This window comes from Phoca vitulina, unplaced genomic scaffold (assembly GCF_004348235.1).
Source record: "Phoca vitulina isolate PV1807 unplaced genomic scaffold, GSC_HSeal_1.0 scaffold42, whole genome shotgun sequence".
NCBI classification, from domain to species: domain Eukaryota; kingdom Metazoa; phylum Chordata; class Mammalia; order Carnivora; family Phocidae; genus Phoca; species Phoca vitulina.
Genome location: NW_022589745.1, coordinates 8,151,437 through 8,174,640, shown reverse-complemented (window position 1 = coordinate 8,174,640; position 23,204 = coordinate 8,151,437). Strand labels below are relative to the sequence as shown.

Sequence of the window (23,204 nt, the reverse complement as noted above, 5' to 3'; positions counted from 1 at the left end):
TTTAATTCTTGTGGCTTTAGATGAGTACTGGCCAAAATGGTGCCTCCAGCTTTTCCTGTCTTTACACTCCAGTGCCTCTTCAGCATAGCCGTTAGTCTGCAAGAACACTGCATTGGGAGACCATTTCTGCCATTTTCAGTTCTAGCTATGTGTCATCTTAAGCAAATCTTTGCATGTGAAATAATAGGGCTGGTCTAACTCTTAGAGCTGCACCGTCCAGTTTATCATGATGAAAATGGTTTATGTCTGCACAGTCCAGTGTGGTGAGCACTGGCCACACTGAGCTCTTGAATGTGGCTAGTGTGACTAGGGAACTGAAATTTTTATTTTATTTAATTTAAATTAATTTAGCTTTAAATTTAATTAAACTTTAAATTTTAATTGAACTTAAATGTGGCTAGTGGCTACGGTATTGTATAACACAGCTCTAGAGAGTAATCTCAAAAAAGACTGATCCAGCTCAAGCATTAGAGGACTCTGATCGATCTGACCCTACTTAGTAATCTTCCCCGTTGTAAAAACAATAACAAATTCTAGAGTCAGCATTGATTTTATTTTGCTTTTAAGAGTTGATGGTACATTGGTGTGGTTAAAATTTAAATATGTCCTTGGTATGTGCTGGTGTGTTTCGACTGAGACACATAGATCACTTGTTCTTCCATGCATGTGACGAATTTAAACTTAACATATTTAAATAATAGATGAAAAGTGTTTAATTTGTATTCTCTGTTACACACAGTGTCTTCTTTCTTGGAATTTTAGGGGATACTCCATTTTATGCAGATTCACTTGTAGGAACATATAGCAAAATTATGGATCATAAAAACTCACTCTGTTTCCCTGAAGATGCAGAAATTTCTAAACATGCGAAGAATCTCATTTGTGCCTTCTTAACAGATAGGTAATATACATTGAATTTCTTTGTAGAGAGCCCTTAACTTTTAAGTTTGTAGAAATGAAAGCATAGCTTTTATTTACATATGAAATCTCTCATTCTCTTTATCCAAATTGCTTTTAATTCTGGGTTAGCCTTTTCCTACTGCTAGGCCTGGTATTGGGTTACTCTCGTCATTATGTGTGTGCAACCCCATTGTAATCTAACTCTAACCTTACCTTCATGTCTAAAAAGAAAAAATAGAACTTGGTAAGATAATGCATTTAAGAGAAAAAAAACTTGTATTATTCACATTTTATCCTTTGAAGTGATTAAGCCATGTGACTCTTACTGCACAACTTTTGAGAGAAGAGTGTTTTGTGCAGATACATACTTGACAGGTTATAATCTCAAAAACTATTTGTATTTGACTTGGGAGCGCCTCCTTCCCAGCCCTTTTTTATTTGCGTTTGAAAAGAGTAAGTCTGCCCTAGAAATTCTGTGTTTCTTAAAACAAAGTAGGTGAACAATGCTGTGAAACCTGTCTCAAAAAGGGAAGATAGAAAACTCTTTGGAGTTTCTTCCTTGGCCTTTCTATTCAGTTCTTTTAGATTTGTGATAAGAGTCAGCCTGTCAAAGGACCAACCTTTATAGGGGAGTGCATGCACCATAGTCCAAACTTTACTCACCAGCATTATGATCTTAGGGAAATAACTTTACTTTTTGGGGAAATTTTACTTATCCATAAACAGTGGGATCAGATCAGATTGATAACTGAGGGCATTTCTAGCTTGAAAGTGCTATGATTTCTCAGCAAACCATATTGTTTGTTAGCCAGTTGCTGTTACAAGCAGTACTACAGTGACGGTCCTCATACATTTTTATCTTGCATACATTCTGTAGGATAAAGTTTTAAAGGTGGAGTTCTAGGATACACACTTTAAAATTGATTTGGTGTTACAAAGTTGACCCCCAGAATAGTCACAGCAGGGTATATTTCCATTGATGATAGTTACTTTCCTCATTCTCATCAAACCGAATATCATGAATTTTTTTTCCATCTGAAGCAAGAAAAGTTACTGCTATTTTTTCTCATTAGAGAGGTTAATCATTTTAATATGTTTATCAATTATAAGATTTGTTAATTATCTGATTAACAGACAATCCATGCTGATAAACTTAGAACAAATCCTGTATGTTTGATTTGGGACTAGATGGGTTGATGAGGATGACCATAATTTGTGCTGAAAGATAAAATATAAAATAGGACATAGCACATGTTAATGAAAGATTGCCTTAGCAATTTATTGGGGTGGGGGGAGGTGGTGTAGTCTAAGGAATGATTGCAGGTAGAGAAAAGAGATTTGGAAAAGAATTTAATGCCATCATTGTGGCTAGCAGTACTTCCCTTTAAAGTTTACAGGTTTTTCAGTTTATATTAAACATGGCTCCAGGGGCATATAAAAAAAAAGATGTTTTTTATTTCCATAAAATCTTCATTGAAAACTCAAAGGGTCAAAGAATGGAATTGTTAATATTGTTTTTCTTGTATTCAGAATGATTATTTTAATATAAATGTAGAGATATAATTTATGCGACTAAAGATTGATAGTTTCTAACAATATGTGAGTTCTTTTTAAGAAGAGATTTTTTTAAAATTTTGATTTAATTTTGATTTTTTTAAAGATTTTTAAAAATTTATTTATTAGAGAGAGAGAACACATGAGCGGGAAGGGGGAAGGACTGAGGCAGAAGGAGAGGGAGAGAATCTCAAGCAGACTCTGTGCTACATTTTTATTAGAGAGGCTTCGAATAACTCTTCTGTGTCTGAAGTTAAACCTGTCCATTTTACATCCTGGAGTTGGTCATGCAGTTTTGGCATACACAGATGAATATTTTTATTTGAAAGTCTCATGTGTACTTTTGTTTGATACAAACTACAGATGGAAATACATTTCCCTTTCCCTGGTATTTACTATACTTTATAGTCCTTTTAATCTAGAGAGATCATATATTGTAAAATTGGCATTGCTTGTTTTTGAAAAACATTTAAGCCGAAACTTTTAATAAAGATACCTCAAAGTCATTTGTGATCCTTATTTTGATCCTAGGCAAGGTAAGAATTAATTTATTTTTTTTGTAATCTTTTTATAATACAATCTTTAACTGCATTGTTTAGGGAGGTACGACTTGGGAGAAATGGGGTAGAAGAAATCAAACAGCATCCTTTCTTTAAGAATGATCAATGGAATTGGGATAACATAAGAGAGAGTAAGTCAGTAAATTTAAATATTTCCATTCCATCATATTTTAAATCTCAGAAATTGATTCCTCTTTTGAATTAGTAATCATGTTTGATCCACTTAATGCTAACTAATTTTAAATTGAGAGGTTTCATTTCAAATTTGTTCTGTGGCAATATCTATAACTAAATGTTCCTCAACACCTTAAACTAATTTGTATTCATTAAAAATATTTCTTAATACTTTTATAATAAACAGATTTCTTATTTTGTCAAGTTTTTTTATGGATCTCAGAAATTTTCAGAATGGGGGAAATAGCCCTTAATTTGAATGTGTTTGAATTAATAAATCAGTAATTAATTATTTATGTAGACTGTACTTTGGTGAATACTAGAATAAGCATAGTAATTCATTTTAACTTTATGTGTATTTGACAGTTAATCCATTTTAAGAGTAAGAAATGTTTTACTTAAAGAATGTAAAAAGCCACAGACTAAAGAATGTGTGTGCAAGTTACTGCTGCTTGCAATTTTAATACCTAGAATAGTATCATATTCTAGGTTTTAACAGCTTTCCTTGTTTAATTGATTTATCTGTACTTAAACCTGCTCTAATGTAGTAATAAAATACTTAGTAAAATTTTAATTTTTTGAAATGATAGAATGTAAAACATGTTACCAAATTTTCTATAGTAAATCATAATGTTATTGAATATATATTATTAATGTGTAACGTATTGGCATTAATACATATTACTAATATGTAATTGATATAAAACAAAATCTGGGTGGTTGATGTATATTTTGATTATGAAGAAAATAATCTGTTTCTTCCCCCTGAGCAGCGGCGGCTCCTGTAGTGCCCGAGCTCAGCAGTGACATAGACAGCAGCAACTTCGATGACATAGAAGACGATAAAGGAGATGTGGAAACCTTCCCGATTCCTAAGGCTTTTGTGGGAAATCAGCTACCTTTTATAGGATTTACCTACTATAGAGAAAATTTGTATGTGATTTGTTTGTTAGATTTTTATTGCTTTCAGGATTTAGCTGTAAAGAGTTATCTTATTATGAGATTCTGGATTACAGAAGATAAAGTGTTAATTTGAAACTTTTGAGTTTTTTAAAAAGGACTATTGAAAGTTATTTTTCATTTAGTTCCATTATTTCTGAATGTTCTTCATGTACAGATGTATGCAAGGTACTGTTCTATATTCTTTGGGGGATAGAGGGTAAGACTACGTTTGAAGGAGCTTATCAACTAATAAGGGATGTAAGAGAATAATGTAGTCATAGTAAAGGATAGAAATGTGATATTTGCCTTAAGAAAGCTACCAAAATAGCGGGGGTGCCTGGGTAGCTCAGTCGGTAAAGAAAGCTACCAAAATATCTGAGATGGTTCAGGAGAAAAATAAAAGTCACTTCTCTGGGGGTGAGGTAAGAAGTCAGGTAAGACCTTAGGGAGGGGAAGCATTTGTGAAGCTAAGAAAAGGTTTTGAGTGGCCAAGATGTAGGGAGGTTAGGTGAGAGTTGTGGGGAGATGAACAATGAAAGCAAAAGTGTGGCATGTTAGTACACATTGGGAGCAGAGTAGTGGGGTCCAGTAGGGCTCAAACACAAGGTGCATATTACTGTATTATATTCATTTGGAGGACCTAATGAGACTTTGATTTTCTTGCCTGTAATCCCTCCATGTAGCATAGAGTCTGGCACAAGGCCAATAAATACTGGTTGACTGCAGTGAGTATTGGGTATAAAGATTAAAAGTTATGTTGGAGTTGAAGTTCAGAGGAAGAATAAAGCAGCAGATGATTGTTGTGTGCTATACTGAGGGACTTTTGACTTTGACAGGCAGTGAGGAGTGAGGCATTATAGACATTTGAGAAACATATGTTTGAGAAACTTTTGGTACTTCCATATATGTAATGGTAGGGGTGACCAAACATTTTGGTTTGCTCAGGACTGAGGGGCTTCCTAGGATATGGCAAGGGACTTCAATGCTGAAACTAAGAAAATCCCCAGCAAACTAGGATGAGTTGACCACCCTGCTAACGATAGTATTCTAAAAACTATTGTAATGCTCACTAAAATGAGGATATGAGTGCCTGGATAAACCCAAGCGTATTTATAGGCAGTGGGAGAGGACCCAGTTAAACAGAGAAATTGACAGTTAAGTAGAAGTGATGATTTATGTATTAAGACCTGGGAATCAAGAGATGTAATCTTTGAGAAGGAGGAGAGATGTCTCTTTCTAGAAGATTTCTAGATAAAATAGTTACAGGAACTCAAAATGAGATGAAGAGGGGCAAATGTACATGTAGCACATGTAGTGACTCCAGTCTCAACAACATTAAAGACTGGAACATCCAATAAGGGGGAGGGGGGCAAAAAAAAGTGCAGCATTTTAAATTATTGAGAATGATAAATACCTAGATGGGAAAATGTTGCTTCATTTAAAATATGTTGAAGTGATCAGAAAGAAATTTTCGTGCCTGGAATTTAATTCTGATAATAATTTGGGGGTATTAGAAAATGGATTAAAATGACTTGCAAAGGATTTATTTCCTGCCTTTCCTTCTAGGTTATTAAGTGACTCTTCATCTTGTAGAGAAAATGATTCATTACAATCAAGGAAAAATGAAGTATGTATAGATTTTTACTACTCTATTTTAGTCACATGTTCACCTAATTTAGTAATATCCATGTGTTTAAGAAGTTCATATGATGCTACTTTTTGAATCATTAGATGGCATTCTCTGTTGTAATACAGTTGAAAGAACATTGAAATGATTCATTTATTTGACAGGTATTGTGTAAGATACAGTGGCTAGTAAAAAGATGAATTATACATGGCTTTAGGCTTAGTTTTAGTAGCAAAAGTGATAGAATAGGTTTATAAGCAACTATAATACCAGAAAATTTTATAATAGTACTATAAAAGAGTATAGATAATAAGGTATAAGGGTACAGAAATAGTGGAGGAAGTAATATTTTGAGTGTTTAGGAATGATTCGGATAAAGGGTGATTTTATCAAACTTACAATATTTTGTGGCCTCTAATTTCTGTGTACAGAAGTAAATCATATACACACATACACATTAATGAGGATGCTAAACATTTTTCTCCTTAAAATTTATAGAAAGTAAAAAAGTTGGTTAGATAATTCTGGTATGATTTATCTTAGGAATTTTATAAAGCCTACAAGCTTTGTAAATTTCTGTGTTTTCTGTTTTGTTTTAAATAGGAAAGCCAAGAGGTATGTTGATGTCACATATGTTGAAAAACTGAAAAAGTGCATCACTCTAGCAATGTTTTGATAGAGCCATTTTCCACCTAGCATTTGGAGTAGTACATCTGCCTGAGAGAGACGTTCCCAACCTTTTTTTACCAAGTATTTCTTTCCTTATTACCCTTAATGGATCTATTGTTTAAATATGTATTAATGTAATTTTCTTAGTTTTATTTATCAAGAATATATAACTGATTAACATGTGAAAACTAGTGTGATCAAATTATACTAATGCAATAGCAGCCGAAAGCAGCTAAACTTGACTCGTTCATTGGCCTGTATATTCTTATTAGGGAAAAATAATAGTTTTGCTTAAGATTTATATTTAAGAAACCACGAGGAACCTAATCACTAGAAAGAATAACGGAAAGAACATTGGCCTTGGAATCTAATAGATTTGGATTGATTTTTGGCACAGCCACTTATTAGCTAAGCCATCTTGGCCCAGTTATTCACCTTTTTTGAATTTCAGTTTCTTTATTGAGTAGATACAACACTACTGTATTCTTAGGGTTGTTAGGGTTAATGAGACAACATTTGTAAAGTGCCTGCCGCTGTAGTTAAGGCACAAAAGGAACTCAAAAAGTTAAATCCTTTATGAAGAAGGTAATGCTCCAAAAATGGATTATTTAATACTTTCTGTGATTTTAGTTTCTTTAAAGACCAACATATCTGGCCTAGAATAAGATGTAAAGAATGGCAAGGAAATGACTTATAATCAATTAGTTATCATTCATTGGAGAGTTATTGATTATAACTCTTTATAGTACTGTTCCTGGCACGATGTAGGAAGATATAAAGAAGAGCTTAAATTCTTATTTTTTAGAGCAGTAATACATTTTTGAGCAAGTTCAAATATTCCAAGTATTTGTTTCAGATATAGACCTTTTCATCTTATAAGTACACATTGTGACAGTATTTTTGTATAAATAATCTGTGGAAGAACAGTGGAGGATATCAGAGGATATCCTTTATTCATAGTGACCGAGAGACTTGGTGTCATAGAAGAATTCTGCCAAGTTTAGAGCTTCTCACTCATATGTTTACGTGGTGTGGACATGTACATGTTTGCATACATGTGTAGTGTGACAGAGAGCAAGAGTTGGAGAATTTTTTTCCTGTCGGTAAAAGTCACATTAAGAAGGTACAGAAACTTTATGTACCATTATAGATGAGGTTATATTCAGCTCAGAAAACAGCTTGTCATTGTTTTCTTTAAGCCTTTTATATTTTAAGTGTGACCAAACTTTATAATTATAGTTTCTTGTTTCCTGACAGATTCAGAAAAAATTATACACATTAGAAGAACACCTTAGCACTGAAATACAAGCCAAAGAGGAACTAGAGCAAAAGTGCAAGTATGTTTTGTGGATAGTTAAATGTTGTATTTTAAAATTTAAGTTTAAACATGTTATTAAAAATGAAGAGTTACAAAGTAATTATTTGATTATTTTTAAATTTATTTATTTTTATTATGAATTAGAGATTTTACTTACTGTTTCTTTTGAAATTCTTTAGATCTGTTAATACTCGCCTTGAGAAAGTAGCAAAGGAACTAGAGGAAGAGGTAAAGTTGCTCCATGCTTTTATTAACATTTTTGTCCACTAAAAGTTTTGATGCCTGACTTTCCTGCAGATTTCTCTTAGAACCGTATTAATACATATCTTGATTTATAGTCAGACCTACCTTCTAGCATTGGTGAACAAAACTAAAAGTACAGGATAACCATGATGATAGACTTCATTTTGTTATGTTTTTGCAAATTTGACTTATTTAGTATGTGTAGATATTGCAAGTAAAAAAAATTTGCTTTTGTATTAATTACTTGGCTTAACAACAGAAAGTAACCATTGTTTCTTCCTTTAAATTTCTGTTCATAACATTTTAGATCCATAGTTTATATCAAGTGAAGATGGTTCAGTGGTAATGGAATGTTTCAGAAAGTTTGACTTTCAGTAGTGAATAATGAACACTGTGGTCTTGATAATTTAAGAGAGGTGTGCTATTTTGAAAATGATGGAAAATATTGTGAGTTTTAACAAAACAGCAGTTATAGCTTATTTTTAAAGGTGTCTTTTATCTGCTTGAAATACTGAAATATTCTTTTCTTTGATTTTTGTGCATACTTTCCTTTGGTAATAACTTTAAGCATTATTTCAGATTACTTTAAGGAAAAATGTGGAATCAGCATTAAGACAATTAGAAAGAGAAAAGGCACTTCTTCAACACAAAAATGCAGAATATCAGCGGAAAGCTGATCATGAAGCAGACAAGAAACGAAATTTGGAAAATGATGGTTTGTGGTGTAGAATATTAAATACTTACCAAGAAAAAAATTAAGTGTGTATGTATGTATGTGTTGTGTTGAAGCTTGCCACTGAAATGCTTTTTATTATAGTTAACAGTTTAAAGGATCAACTTGAAGATTTGAAAAAAAGAAATCAGAACTCTCAAATATCCACTGAGAAAGTGAATCAGCTCCAGAGACAAGTAGGTTGATCTCAGTTGTAGTAAGGATATTGAATTTTCTTAATGATAACTTATTAATACTACTTTTAGCTGGCAATGTTACAAAAAGGCCTTCTTTGCTTCTGATTTTAAAGGGAGATTTTAAAGGGAAATCATTAGGAAAATATTCTTAGTTTTTTTCTTATTTTAAATAGTTTGTAATGGGGGTACTAAATGGAAGTATTTTCATTATATATGCCTGTGTTTGTTGTTGTTTGATTTTGAATGGAATAACAGCTGGATGAAACCAATGCTTTGCTGAGAACAGAATCTGATACTGCGGCCCGGTTAAGAAAAACCCAGGCAGAAAGTTCAAAACAGATTCAGCAGCTGGAATCTAACAATAGAGATCTTCAAGATAAAAATTGCCTGCTGGAGACGGCTAAGTTAAAACTTGAAAAGGAATTTATCAATCTTCAGTCAGTTCTAGAATCTGAAAGGAGGGACCGAACTCATGGATCCGAGATAATTAATGACTTACAAGGTATTAAAAGTAGAGATTACACTTGAATTCATCTTGGTGATTTGTATTTTGGAAATAACTTTAGATGATGGATAATGTGTTGGAGTAGCACATTTCTGAATATACTACTCTGTTATGTGAAGTTAGGGTGTTGGAAATGCATTGATACAAACTTTTATGAATAGAAGGTTTACTTTAAAATAGTGTGAAATATTTTAGGTTGTCAAACCACCTCTCAAGGTGGTGGTTTGGGTTCCAGTTGACTTCACTATAAGGCACTCTACCAACACTTATAAAACTGCTCATAAATAATAGCTCCAAACTATGAGGTGACTTCTAAAATTTTTTACTCTTAATTTAATATGTATATACTTTGTGGGCTTATTGTTTTTAAAATTTTGCAATTTTAGGTAGAATATCTGGCCTAGAAGAAGATTTAAAGAATGGCAAAATCTTATTAGCAAAAGCAGAGATGGAGAAGAGACAACTACAGGAGAGACTTACTGATTTGGAAAAGGTAAAACATGTTCGGCTTTATATTTTTTAAGAAAATGACTATAGAATTTCAGATTGGAAAACTTACTTTAAAATAAGGGAAATCAGGGGCACCTGGGTAGCTCAGTTGGTTAAGTGGCTGCCTTTTGCTCAGGTCATGATCCCAAGGGTCCTGGGGTCGAGCCCCACATCGGAGGAGTCTGCTTTTCCCTCTCCCTCTCCCTCTGCTCATTTGCTCTCTCTCTCAAATAAATAAAATCTTAAAAAAAAAATAAAATAAGAGAAATCACTATGCTTTCAGTGGATGTTTCTCCCTAGGGATCCAAGGAAAACTCAAATTTTGACTTATAACGTCTTAAAAATGATAGAAAGTTATCATGGCTTTGGCATTTAGAAGTTTTTCTTTAAAAATACTATGAGCCAGGGATAATTTCTAGACTGTGCAGTTAATGTGGTATTTTTGTTCACTTATTTATTCATTCGTTTAAGTATTTAAATAAGTCATCTGTGGTAGAAATACCAGGATGCAGTCCTTGCTTGCCTTTAACAGTCTCACAGTGGGGTGCCTGGTTGGCTCAAATGGTAGAGCATGTGACTCTTGATCTCAACATCATGAGTTCAAGTCCCATGTTGGGCGTGGGACCTACTTAAAAAAAAATTGATTAAAATAAGTCTCACAATCTAATGAGTAGCTTCTAAAGTAATAATAAGGTACACAGATAATTCTAATGCAGCATGGTAAATAGAATGCTAGAAGAATGAATAGGGTATATTGGATGCACAGAATAAAGCCCCAGTCTGACAGGGCAGGATTGGTTGGCAGGGTAAAGGCACATTCTGAGTTGGGGAAGACAGCATGAGCAAAGGTACAGAGGATGGAAAATAGAAAAGGGATAGTTGGTTTATTTAATGCAAACTGTTCAGTATTTCTGGAGTACAGAGCAGGGGTCAACAAAGTTTAATCTTTTAAGGGAGAGATGATAAATATTTCAGGCTTTGAAGGCCATACGGTCTCTGTTGCATCTCAGCTCTGCTGCAGTACATAAAGGAAGGGGTGTGGCTATATTCCAGTGAAATTTTACAGAAATAGACATCAGACCAAAATTGGCCTGAAGACAGCAGTATGGTCCTAGTGTTAAGTGTGAGGAATTAGGTGACCAGAATGAGGCTACAGAGCTAGGCATGAGCTAGATCATGTAAGATTTTGAATACTCTCTTAAACTTAGTTTCTTTAGGTAATGGACTAGCCACTGAAGGACTTTATAAGTGGATGCTCTTACTAGAGGTACATTTAAGATAGATCATTGTGTACCATGAAGAGAATAAATTTGACTGGGACAAGATAAGAGGTAGGGAGACTAGTCAGAGGCTTTTTCAGTAATTCAGATAATGGAGAATTAACTAGTACAGTGGTTAAAAGGATGGAAAATAAGGATGAATCTGAGAAATATTTGGAGGAAGAATATTTGGCAGCACTTAGGCATGTGTGTGGTACTTAATTAAGGATGAGTTCTAGGTTCCTACTTTGTGACAAGATATATAATGGTACCGCTAAATAAAAAAGAAAAAAGGAAAACAGCTCTTTTAGAAGAGACAATGACAAATCCATTTTAGTCCTAAGTTTGAGGTGCCTGTGAGTCAGCCAAATTGGGATGTTTACAAAGCTGTAAACTGTGTTCATTGAAGCTAGAAATATTTGAGAGTCATTGGTACAGAAGTAGCTGAAGCCCTATGAATGAAAAAACCTATTTGGGAAGAGATTGTTTAGAACAGTGGTTTTTCAGGGCAGAGTAGATTACTCTGTTGGTGGATTGAAAAAATCATTTTCAATATTAAAGATTTATTTGAAAAACAAAAGAAATATCTACATTTATGATACAAACTATAGAAAACAAAAAATTAGAAAATCCTTTTGAGAATATATAGGGAATTGACATCTATTGTTAGATTCCCAACTTAAAACAAGTCCCCTATGTGGAATATGAGAGGGTAAATGGTAGAGGATCCTGAAAATTTATCTTTAGATACAGCAAAGGGAAATAAAAATAATAGATATGTTTTAAAAGTGAGAAATAATGATACAGGAAGGGGGAGAAGCTTTGTGGCTGAAGAACATTACCTCCAGAGAACACCAGCATTCAAGGAACAGCTGGGGGAAAACTTCATAAGTGACAGAAAAGATGAGAACAGAAAGCGGGGAGCTAAGTGAGTTCGGTGTCAGGTATGTCAAGGAAATAGTTTCAAGGGCAACAGTGAGTCTAAATGAGATAATGTCAGGTATGTCAAGGAAATAGTTTCAAGGGCAACAGTGAGTCTAAATGAGATAAAGACTGAAAATGTTTGTTGAATCTGATGTTGAGAATATCATTGGTTACTCTATTGAGATCAAAGGCCCTCAGTGCAGATCTCCAAACAGTAGAGTGGAGGGATGGGATATGGGTGCCCTGGGAGGTGGATTCCATGGATCACTTTTATAAGAAGTTCGAGTGAAGAGAGGAGGAAAGGTATTGAACATTCTTATCCTGTAAAAAACAACTTTATAAGTTTTTGAAATTGTGAGCCAGTCTTTTTTGTTGATAGTTGCTATTTTAAATCCTTAATAGGAAAAGAACAACATGGAAATAGATATGACATACCAACTAAAAGTTATACAGCAGAGCTTAGAACAAGAAGAAGCTGAGCATAAGGCTACAAAAGCACGGCTGGCAGATAAAAATAAGATTTATGAATCCATTGAAGAAGCAAAATCAGAAGCCATGAAAGGTATGCTTTTTTTCTAAGAGAGTTTTCCCGCAGCATTATACTAAGGATTGATTCTGTAGTCAACTCTTTGATTTTGAAAAATAATTTTTTACATTTTATTGTCAAATATTGGGAACTGGAGAGAAAAAAACATTAGGGAAGCTTTATATACATATCACTTTCTTCCTTTATGGCAACAATCATTTCTAAGATAGTAAGGCCCAAACACAAAATTACTCAACCAAATTTAAGGATCAGAGAGAAATTAATATTTCAGTGGTATCAATAGTAACAGGCATACAGAGCCTGAAGTTCTAGATATATTCAGATTTGGGGGGATTTCCTCTTTTTGTAATATTTGGTTTGACATTTCACCAGTCAGTTTGTATAATAAAATTGTTGCCAGTTTATGTAAGATAAATGTTTTAAAAATAGTGGCTGACCTAACTAGAATATAAGCTCATTGAATATTTTGAACTCTGGCATGATGAAGATCCTAGCTAGATTTGGTCAAAGTCATCCACTACTAAGGAGTGTAGGGTAAGATAACAGAGTTAACTTTTCCACAAACCAGCATGTATCTTGGAATTGTCTTAGGATAATTTCTTGTTTTCCTAACTGACTGCTTATAATTATGATGGATTTGAAGTTCCAAAGGAAATTAATAAAATACTCTTGTGAAAGATTCATAGAACTCTTAAGCAGAACTTTTATTTCATACTGAAGCATAACATTTATGAATAACTTAGCAAAAAAATAGCTTTTCAATTATTGAATGTAATTAAAATTGGAGATTTTTTGGTTAAAATCAGTTTAGTTTAAGGCACTAATTAAGGATGTTAAGAGATTAAATGAGTGCTTTAGTTAGAAAAATCTAATTACAAGAGAGGAAGTTATTGGGTCGTGTTTCCCTGTCAGTGGCTTAGAAGATAGAGTTGAATTTCTTTTGAGGTATAATTTAGGTGCAATAAAATGCAGGCACTTTTCACATTGTAATACACACATGTAACCACCATTCAAAACAAGTTGTGGAATCTGTGTTTTCATCACCTCAGTAAGTTCACTTGTACCCCTTTCTATTCTCTGTGTCCACATTAGGGTGATTTTTTTAAATGAGTACATCTGTCCATGTCCGGGTCTAAAAGCCTTTGTTCTTTCTACTGCATGTCATGGCTTCCTTTGATTAAGAATATGGCTTACTAATGAATTACTAGTTATGTGACCTTGTCCATAGTTACCCTTTTTTTTCCTTTTGTTCATTGTTTCCTCTAAAGAGACAATTAGAGTATTAGGTTGTTGTGAAAACCAAGTGCAACGATGGGGGAAAGTACTTAGAAATATTAGCTGTTACTAGTAGAATGTGAAGAACAGTTTCATTTTTTTCACACTTTTGAAGACAGGTCATTAAAAATTGAAAATTCATAGGTTTATATAACTGTAATAAATGATAATCAAATATCAAGCATTAGGTATGAAAGAGCAGAGGAGCCCAATTGAATTTGAACAGATTTTCTAATACATCAAAAGGTAATTCTTTAATGGTAATAAGTGGCATTTAATATGAAATCACTTGCTTAGAGATAGACTTTGCCTGCTCTTCACTTCAAGATTTAAAAAGGCTTTTAAGGGGCGCCTGGGTGGCTTAGTCGGTTGTGTCTGCCTTCAGCCCCGCTCATGATCCTGGGGTCGTGGGATCAAGCCCTGTGTCCAGCTCCCTGCTCAGCAGGGAGTCTACTTCTTCCTCTGACCCTCCCCCTGCTCATGTTCTCACTCTCTCTCAAATAAATAAATAAAATCTTAAAAAAAAATAAAGCTTTTAAAAGCCTTTTCTGGTTAATAAAACAAATTAAAAGTTTACTACAAATCATTTAGAAAATACAGGAAAGTATAAAGAAATAAAGATTAATCACAGTCTTACTAATCAGGAGGATATTTTGTATTTTTTCTGAAATATTTTATACTGTTTTGCATTTTTTCTTTTAAAATAATACTGTGAACATTCTCATCAGGTCATTAAACATTCTCCTTGAATAGTGAGCACTTATCAAATGCTTGTCATATGCCAGGCAGCATTTAAGTGCCACACAAATATTAACTCAGAATCTTTTCATAACATCCCTGTGAGGGAGGATAGGTACTGTTATCACCATTCTAGAGATGAGGAAATTGAACCTCAGAGAGGTTAATTAACTTGCCCAGGCAAATAATTAGGACATGTTAGAGTTAGGGTTTAACCTCAGGAAGTTTGGTCCCAGAGTCTTGTCCTTTACCATTTCCCCAAAATATAATTGTCATCCTCTGCATAGTAATATGCTAATATGGAAAGAGCCATAGACATAAAAAATCTACTGGAATGTTTAGGGTAAGAAGAGGAACACCGAGAGGCACAGAGTAGCAGGAAAATAAAATAAATATTTATTAAAAAGATTAAGACTCTTTTAGAACCATCAGTGAAGGCAGAATTATTTTACTTCCATTGGAATAGATGTAATATTGCAGTGTGGTAGGTTTTTCCACACTGCAAATGAAATAAATGCCTGAATTCCAAGCATGAAACTGTTGACATTTCAAACTCATTAAGAAGGGTGATGAAAATGTTAAATTGGAAATTTAAAAAATGTTTTTAAGCTATCATCATTTACTATAATTTTTATAGCACTGTGTCATGCATGTATTTGATATGCATATTTTGTTTGTGAACATGATTGTGTCCATTTTTGTGGCAATAGAAATGGAGAAAAAGCTGTCAGAGGAAAGGACGTTAAAGCAGAAAGTGGAGAACCTACTGCTGGAAGCTGAGAAGAGATGCTCTATATTTGACTGTGACCTCAAACAGTCACAGCAGAAAATCAATGAACTCCTTAAACAGAAGGATGTGCTAAATGAGGACGTGAGTAGGAAGTTTACTAATAAGTAATAATAAACTATGTAATAAATTCATAATCAACTTAGGTTTATCTGTAATGATGTGTAATGATAGTTTCATAATTTAAAATTTTTTCTTATAAAATAATATTCTGCAGCCTTTAATTTTACTGAATTTGGCTGATATGCTAAATAATGACACATAATTAAAAAATTTTTAAGTTATTTTTACCGTAAACACCATATTTTATTTAAAAAATAGGACATCAGAAATACATAAAAATATTTTCTCATGAAATGAATTAACTGCCTAAGGGCAGAGTCTGTTTTGCATGATCATATTTGCTGCAAGCTTCATTGATAAAAAAGATCAAATCATTACTTATATTTTACCAAGTAGACAATTTATTTTTTAGGTTAGAAATTTGACATTAAAAATAGAGCAGGAAACTCAGAAGCGCTGCCTTACACAAAATGACTTGAAGATGCAAACACAGCAAGTTAACACACTAAAAATGTCAGAAAAGCAGTTAAAACAAGAGAATAATCATCTCATGGAAATGAAAATGAGCTTGGAAAAGCAGAATGCTGAACTTCGAAAGTAAGTAAATTGTTTGAGACAAAGTTTTATTAATATGTACAACTATCCACATGTAAATTATCTTAATTTTGATTTACCTGGGGATTTTCTTTTGATCATGTCATAGTCTTGACCACATTTGCCCTTTTTTCTGTATAAGTAATGTGTTGAGTGCCACTGTTGTCCTTCAAGAAGATTTTATTTGCTTCCCCAGTGATTTCTTACTACTTCTACCTTATTATGATACAATGATAGAATGTTGCTGTTGGACTAGAAGAAACTGTCTGGGATTTTCACTTCATGCTCTTAAGATTCCTTCTCAGCACTGTTCTTCAAGCTTACTGTCCATGTGCTTTTTGTTTGTTCCTTCAGTTCCTGGGACTTGGACATGTTTGATTATTAAGCAAATATCATATAAATTTTTAAATCATTTTTTATGATACACTTTAGTATTCTATTTAATTTGCTTAGAAAATAGAAAACATAGTGTTAAAATCCTTTAAGGTGTACAGTAAATATACCATTAAAGTTTGTCCCATTCAGTCATTAATAGTATAAATACTTCTGAATCATGATCAAAGGTCATATTGGATCCCAGTTATTTGGAAAGAACATAGGTTTTGGATACAGATTGAGGTATGAATTCCAGTCCCGTTACTTACTAGCTGACCAACATCAGGCAAAATATTTAACCTCTCTGAGCCTTTTTTTTTTTTAAGATTTATTTATTTATTTTAGAGAGAGAGTGAGAGAGCACGAGCAGGGTGGGGGCAGAGAATCCTCAAGCAGACTCCCCACTAAGCGCAGAGCCCAATGTGGGGCTCAATCCCAGGACCCTGAGTTCATAACCTGAACTGAAATGAAGAGTAGGACACTTAACTGACTGAGCCATCCAGGTGCCCCCTTTTTGAGCCTTTTATCATAAAACCTACAAAAAGAGGCAGTAAGAGCTTCCTTGTTAGGCATTCTGTAAGGATAACAATGATATATTTATAGCATCTAGCACACAATAAACGGTAGGGGCCATACTAGTACAACTATTACTGTTAATACTACTATACTGCAGGGATGCCTCAGTGACTCAGTTAGTTAAGCATCTACCTTCAGCTCAGGTCATGATCCCAGGGTCCTAGGATCAAGTTCCACATCTTCTCCCTCTGCCTGCCACACCCCCTGCTTATGCACACACTCTCTCTCTCTTTCTCATTCTGACAAATAAATAAAATCTAAAAAGAAAAAACAACGCCAAAACTACTATACTACTGCGACTATTCCTCTCTTCTTATCATCGTTAATTGCTTGCTTTTTACAGACCTGTGACAGGTCAATAAGATTGACACTATTTAGGAAAGGATGACCAAGCATTCTTATATTGACACTATCTAGGAAAGGATGATTTAAAAGATTTTGTTCTTTTTGCTGATCTGTTGCCTGGGTAAGCCTAGACTCTTAAACTTGATGAGATTTCAACTTTTGAAAATTAGAACTAGAAACTTGAGCAATATTTAGGTATCTTCATCTTTGTTTTTTTTCCCCTATATATTAGCTTTATTCTTCTCTTTCATTTTAGACCTATTTTTTTCCATTTAACAGAAAACTTGGTCTTTAAAGAAGGACAAGCTCTAGAGATATATCTTATAGCTTCATTTATTTGGAGAGACTCTGATTTGACTTTTCTGGACCCCAATTTCAGAAAGTACCCTAAGTTCTGGGATGGAATTCATTGGCCCAGTTTTGGTCAAGAGTGCAAGCTGTGGACCCTTAAAACAACTTGACTAAATAGATATTCTCCATAGTATCTGTTCTAACCATAGTGGTTAGTGGTTATATGAATGTAAGAGCTGATTAAACATCTAGATTGTGTTTCCTCTCTTGATCTAATTACATTTTGCTTATATCAAATTTATAGTACTTACTATATATGCCCCTCGTTTTCTTTGTAAGTACACATGGATCTGTTGTTTCTTAATCCTTCAGTTCCCAATCCCCTTTCCCCCAAAGAACTCACATTTGTTGTCTTAACCACCTAGTACATTATAAGTTCACTGAATGGCAACCATCTCTTTTGCTGTTTTGTTCTCTCCAACCACTAATTAATGTCTTGCACTTAGTACATTCTCAAATGTTGCATGAATGAATGCTTACCTGTAATGTGTAAGGCACTCATAGTCACTGTGGGAGATTCAAAGATGAATCAGGCACATTTCGTACCTTTAAGAATCTTAGTAGCATTTTATCAGAAGTTACTCCTTAGGGAGAGGTAAGATGGGTATGTAAGTAATTGGAATTCCAGGATAAAATGATACATACGTGCAATGGGAATTTACATATGAAGTGCTATATGTAGGCTTGCATTTGAAAATGGTCAACATATATATCTTGTCTTCCTTCCAAGATTCCAATAAAACTTTAGTAAAGGAATTTTTTAAATGCATAAATCCATATCAAGAATTACGAGGGATTGGAAGACAAGAAGTTTCTTTAGTAAATGAGGTAGTGGCAAGTGGAAACCTCACTAATGATGTACAGGGCTGAGGAAGCAGCAGCCAGGAGTATGTATGAAGTGAAGTATTAGTGAAGAAGAAAATGTTTCAGGGGCGCCTGGGTGGCTCAGTCGTTAAGCGTCTGCCTTCGGCTCAGGTCCTGATCCTGGGGTCCTGGGATCGAGCCCCGCATCAGGCTCCCTGCTCCACGGGAAGCCTGCTTCTCTCTCCCACTCCCCTGCTTGTGTTCTTCTCTCGCTGTCTCTCTCTCTCAAATAAATAAATAAAATCTTAAAAAAAAAAAAAGAAAGAAATTGGGCATACCCTTGGCAGAAAATTAGAGCTGCTAGTACAGAGTGAGTTCTCATTTTGCCTTTTAGGGGTCCCCCTGCTTATGTGGCTTTTTAAGCCTCTCAAACTGAAGTTTGCCAGGTAGAAAACCCCTTCCACATGCATAGAGATTAAAATTTCTATCATCTCCTTTGTAAGTGAATAACCAAGTATCACTAGGCATTTGAGGATAGTGTGCAGTGTGAAAGAGAAAGACTATGATAAAGAAAAAGGAAACATATCCCCAGATGAAAAATATATCAAGGAAAGAAGAGAAATTAACAAAAAGAAGCACAAACCAAAAAAAAAGCCTGTTGGTAATAATTAGAATTGATCAAAAACTTGTAGGAGATACTGCTTCCATTAAACAAGAACCTGGCATAATGCAAAAAGGGCAGCCAGAATAGGAAGAGCTGTCAAAGGTTAAAAATGAATCATATACATTTATTAGGATGGTTCAAAGAAAAATTCAAAGAAATTTCATCAGACATAGAACAAGAGGGAATGACATGGAGGATCTGAGAGAAACAGGTAAGACACAGAGACTGTCCCAGGAGTTCCAGCACCAAAAAAGTCTAGAGAAACTGAGTGGAGGAAGTTATTAAATAATAGGGGCATCTGGGTGGCTCAGTCGGTTAAGTTTCTGCCTTCAGCTCGGGTCATGATCTTGGGGTCCTGGGATTGAGCCCCAGGTCAGGCTTCCTGCTCATTGGGGGGTCTGCTTCTCCTCCCTTTGACCTCCCCCTGCTTATGCTCTCGTTCTCTCTCTTGCACTCTTTCTCTCTCAAATAAATACAATCTTAAAAAAAAAGTTTCCTATAGCTGAAAGAGAAGTCTTTATATTGAAAGGACTCAGCAGGAAATAAATGAGGAAAGACCCACATTTAGACATGTTCTCATGAAATTTCAAAAACAAGATAAAGGATGGGAGTGTTGCAGTTCTCATCACAAACTGGGGTGGGGGGTTGTGGTTTGTGGTTGATGCAGTAGGAAGTGAGGCGTGGTTATGTGGCTGAGGCCAGTGATACAACTGTATTATAGGGGTTGGGGAGAGGTTAGGGATGGTAAGAGCTCACTTCCTATTTTGGCAGTGGAGGATTGGTAAATAGTATTTTAAATTTGTGTCCAGATTTAAATAAGCTGAGATGTGGAGGTAATTGTCAAAAGAACAGAACACAGAAGTGAAACAAAGTAAATTCCTCTAGGGGAGTAGGATTAGGGTGTCTAGGGTGTGGATAAGGAGACTGCTACCTTTCTTTGTAATTTTTTTCTGTGGCATTCTGTAGTATTTAATTGCAACCATGTGCATATTATGTGGGGTTTTTTTTTTTTTTGAAAAATACTTTTCTTAAATACCTGATAAATATTGGGTTTTTAAAGTTACATATAAACGAATGATAGCAGCTTGTCAAGATCACGATATTTTTTTTTTTTTTTAAAGATTTTATTTATTTATTTGAGACAGAGAGAATGAGAGAGAGAGAGAGAGAGCACATGAGAGGGGGGAGGGTCAGAGGGAGAAGCAGGCTCCCTGCCGAGCGGGGAGCCCGATGCGGGACTCGATCCCGGGACTCCAGGATCATGACCTGAGCCGAAGGCAGTCGCTTAACCAACTGAGCCACCCAGGCGCCCCAAGATCACGATATTAAAAGTATACTGAGGTTTGCTGCAAGTGGGCTTAGCTGGTAATGATGAGATCATCTTAAAAATTGACCTTTTATATATTATTATTAGCATCTTTCACATTTTTGATTCAGAAAAATAAGAATCATCATTTTTAATAGTACATACCTTAATAATAAAATACGGATACAACACAGACAAGTGATATTGAATGATAACTTCCTTTATATCGAGGTTTTAAGAACCAATAAGTAAACAAAGTGACCAAATTTTATTAAATAAGAATAAGAATAAAAGCCTTAAGTAATACACAGATTGAAAATAGTATGATTAAATCATTTTATCTGAGTCTTTCTTCCTGTATATATTTTTAAATATCAAGTGGCATTCAAATGTTTTCTCCCTATAAAATTCTCAGAACTATAATTAAAAAGAAAAAGTGTATGCTCTTTATTTTTTATTTTTATTTTTTTAAAGATTTATTTGTTTATTTATTTATTTAAAGATTTTATTTATTTGAGAGAGAGAGGGTGAGAGAACACAGCAGGGGAGTGGCAGAAAGAGAGGCAAGCAGGGTCCCCGCTGACAGGGAGCCTGACCCAGGGCTCTAGCCCAGGTCCCTGAGATCATGACCTGAACCAAAGGCAGATGCCTAACCGACTGAGCTACCCAGGCACCCCTTATTTATTTATTTTAGAGAGAAAGAGAGCACATGTTGGGGTGGGGAGGGAGAGGGAGAGTTAGAATCTCAAGAATCTCCCCGCTGAGCATGGAGCCTGACACTGGGCTCAATCCCACAACCCTGAGATCATGACCTCAGCAGAAATCAAGAGTTGGATGCCTAACCGACTGAGCCACTGGGCGCCCCCATTTCCCCTAATGAATGCAGACGTAGTTCATCTTTCCAGAGAGAACAGTAGCAGTTTGTTAGTTGTCCTTCCATATCTTCTTTCTCTCTCCTATATACATCTGTATAAGTGTATATAGGGTTTAGTTTTTTGTAGATTTTTGTTTTTTTTTTGTTTTTTTTTTGTTTTTTTTTTTTTTTTTATAAAGATTTTATTTATTTATTTGACAGAGAGAGAGACAGCGAGAGAGGGAACACAGGCAGGGAGAGTAGGAGAGGGAGAAGCAGGCTCTCCGCTGAGCAGGGAGCCCGATGCGGGGCTTGATCCCAGGATCCTGGGATCATGACCTGAGCCAAAGGCAGACGCTTAACGACTGAGCCACCCAGGCGCCCCTTTTGTTTTGTTTTTTAATTGTATCATATATGTTGTGGTGTTCTCCAACATGATTTTTTCCCCCTTAGCTTTGAGTTGGAATAATTGTAATTTTTATGTTTTTTTTTTATAACCCAAAAGTTTAACTTATTTCAACCCAACCTCTTAAATGGGTTGTTAGGCTTGCTTTTTTTTTTTTTTTTACTTATTTTTTATTTACCTATATTTCTTTATTGAAGATTAATATACATACAGAAAAAAATACACAAATATGTAGCACTCAATGAATTTTTTTAATATGTACAGATCCGTGCACATTTAACATCCACATTTAAACATAAAAATGAGCACTCCTTTCCTCCCCTCCCTGTCATTTTTTTAGTCATCCTAAGATAACCAATTTTCAGGTGCTCTTTTAATTCTCCTACTTGGTTGGCAGAAGTGGCTGATCACAGTGAATGTTTGAGAATATGTAATTTAGTATTACTGCTTTATTTTTTTTTAAATTTTTTTATTGTTATGTTAATCCCCATACATTACATCATTAGTTTTAGATATAGTGTTCCATGATTCATTGTTTGTGCATAACACCCAGTGCTCCATGCAGAACGTGCCCTCCTCAATACCCATCACCAGGCTAACCCATCCTCCCAACCCCCTCCCCTCTAGAACCCTCAGTTTGTTTTTTAGTATTACTGCTTTAATCACTACTTGATTTTCAGGACCCCTTTATACTCTTAAAAATTATCTTAATTTTTTATTTATGTGAGTTATGTCTAATGATATTTTTTGTGTTAGAAATTAAAACAGAAAATTTTAAAACACAAGAGCATACAAACACACATTCATTAGCTGTTGGAATGATGAATCATTATGTTGTATAACTTCAAGAAAAGTCCATACGCACTCGTGAGAGGATGAGAATTAAAACAATGCAGTGATGATTAGTATTAGGAAAATAATTTGACCTCTTGGGTTTTTTTTAAGGGTCGGGGGATGCCCAGTGGTTCCCTAGGCCACATTTCAAGAGTTGCTAGTTTATTATGTGTGTAGCTTATTTGAACCTTTGCTTTAATGTCTGCACAGAGAACGTCAAGATGCAGATGGGCAAATGAAAGAACTTCAGGATCAGCTTGAAGCGGAGCAGTATTTCTCCGTAAGTTCCAGATACATTAATTTGAAAATTATCGTATTTGTAGAATTTAAAAAATTTTTTTGCTGCAGAACTAGGAGAATGATTCTTGTCTTTAGAATAGATTCTTATAGTGAATACCAGACAGGGATTTGGGTAGGATGTTTTGTACCACACAATCCATATAAAAAGAACAGCTGGGCAAATGACTGTTGATAGCTTAACAGAGATCTATTATCATTGCTAGAATGATAGTTCTAAGCACAACGCCCTATGAAGTTGATTAAAAAAAGGATGGCTTTTTGAGGTAGAATTTTCATAGTGAAAGAAATAAAATTGTCATTTTAATGTTTGTAC

At 34.6% G+C, this 23,204-nt stretch overlaps 1 protein-coding gene across 3 annotated transcripts in view; it reads left to right on the top strand.

Moving 5' to 3' along the window:
* Positions 1 to 23,204, top strand: part of ROCK2 (Rho associated coiled-coil containing protein kinase 2) — a 140,552-nt gene that overhangs the window by 98,198 nt on the left and 19,150 nt on the right. For all 3 annotated transcript variants that reach the window (XR_004302487.1, XM_032430147.1, XM_032430145.1), the window contains exons 7-21: positions 763 to 901; positions 3,054 to 3,145; positions 3,962 to 4,121; positions 5,697 to 5,757; positions 6,361 to 6,372; positions 7,684 to 7,763; positions 7,924 to 7,972; positions 8,567 to 8,702; positions 8,805 to 8,896; positions 9,152 to 9,398; positions 9,788 to 9,894; positions 12,476 to 12,635; positions 15,344 to 15,504; positions 15,896 to 16,080; positions 22,802 to 22,871. Coding sequence is in view for 2 of the 3 variants with exons in the window: in XM_032430147.1 (XP_032286038.1) it covers positions 763 to 901; positions 3,054 to 3,145; positions 3,962 to 4,121; positions 5,697 to 5,757; positions 6,361 to 6,372; positions 7,684 to 7,763; positions 7,924 to 7,972; positions 8,567 to 8,702; positions 8,805 to 8,896; positions 9,152 to 9,398; positions 9,788 to 9,894; positions 12,476 to 12,635; positions 15,344 to 15,504; positions 15,896 to 16,080; positions 22,802 to 22,871 (1,751 nt within the window). In the remaining variant the exon portion in view is untranslated. The remainder of the gene's footprint in view (positions 1 to 762; positions 902 to 3,053; positions 3,146 to 3,961; positions 4,122 to 5,696; positions 5,758 to 6,360; positions 6,373 to 7,683; positions 7,764 to 7,923; positions 7,973 to 8,566; positions 8,703 to 8,804; positions 8,897 to 9,151; positions 9,399 to 9,787; positions 9,895 to 12,475; positions 12,636 to 15,343; positions 15,505 to 15,895; positions 16,081 to 22,801; positions 22,872 to 23,204) is intronic.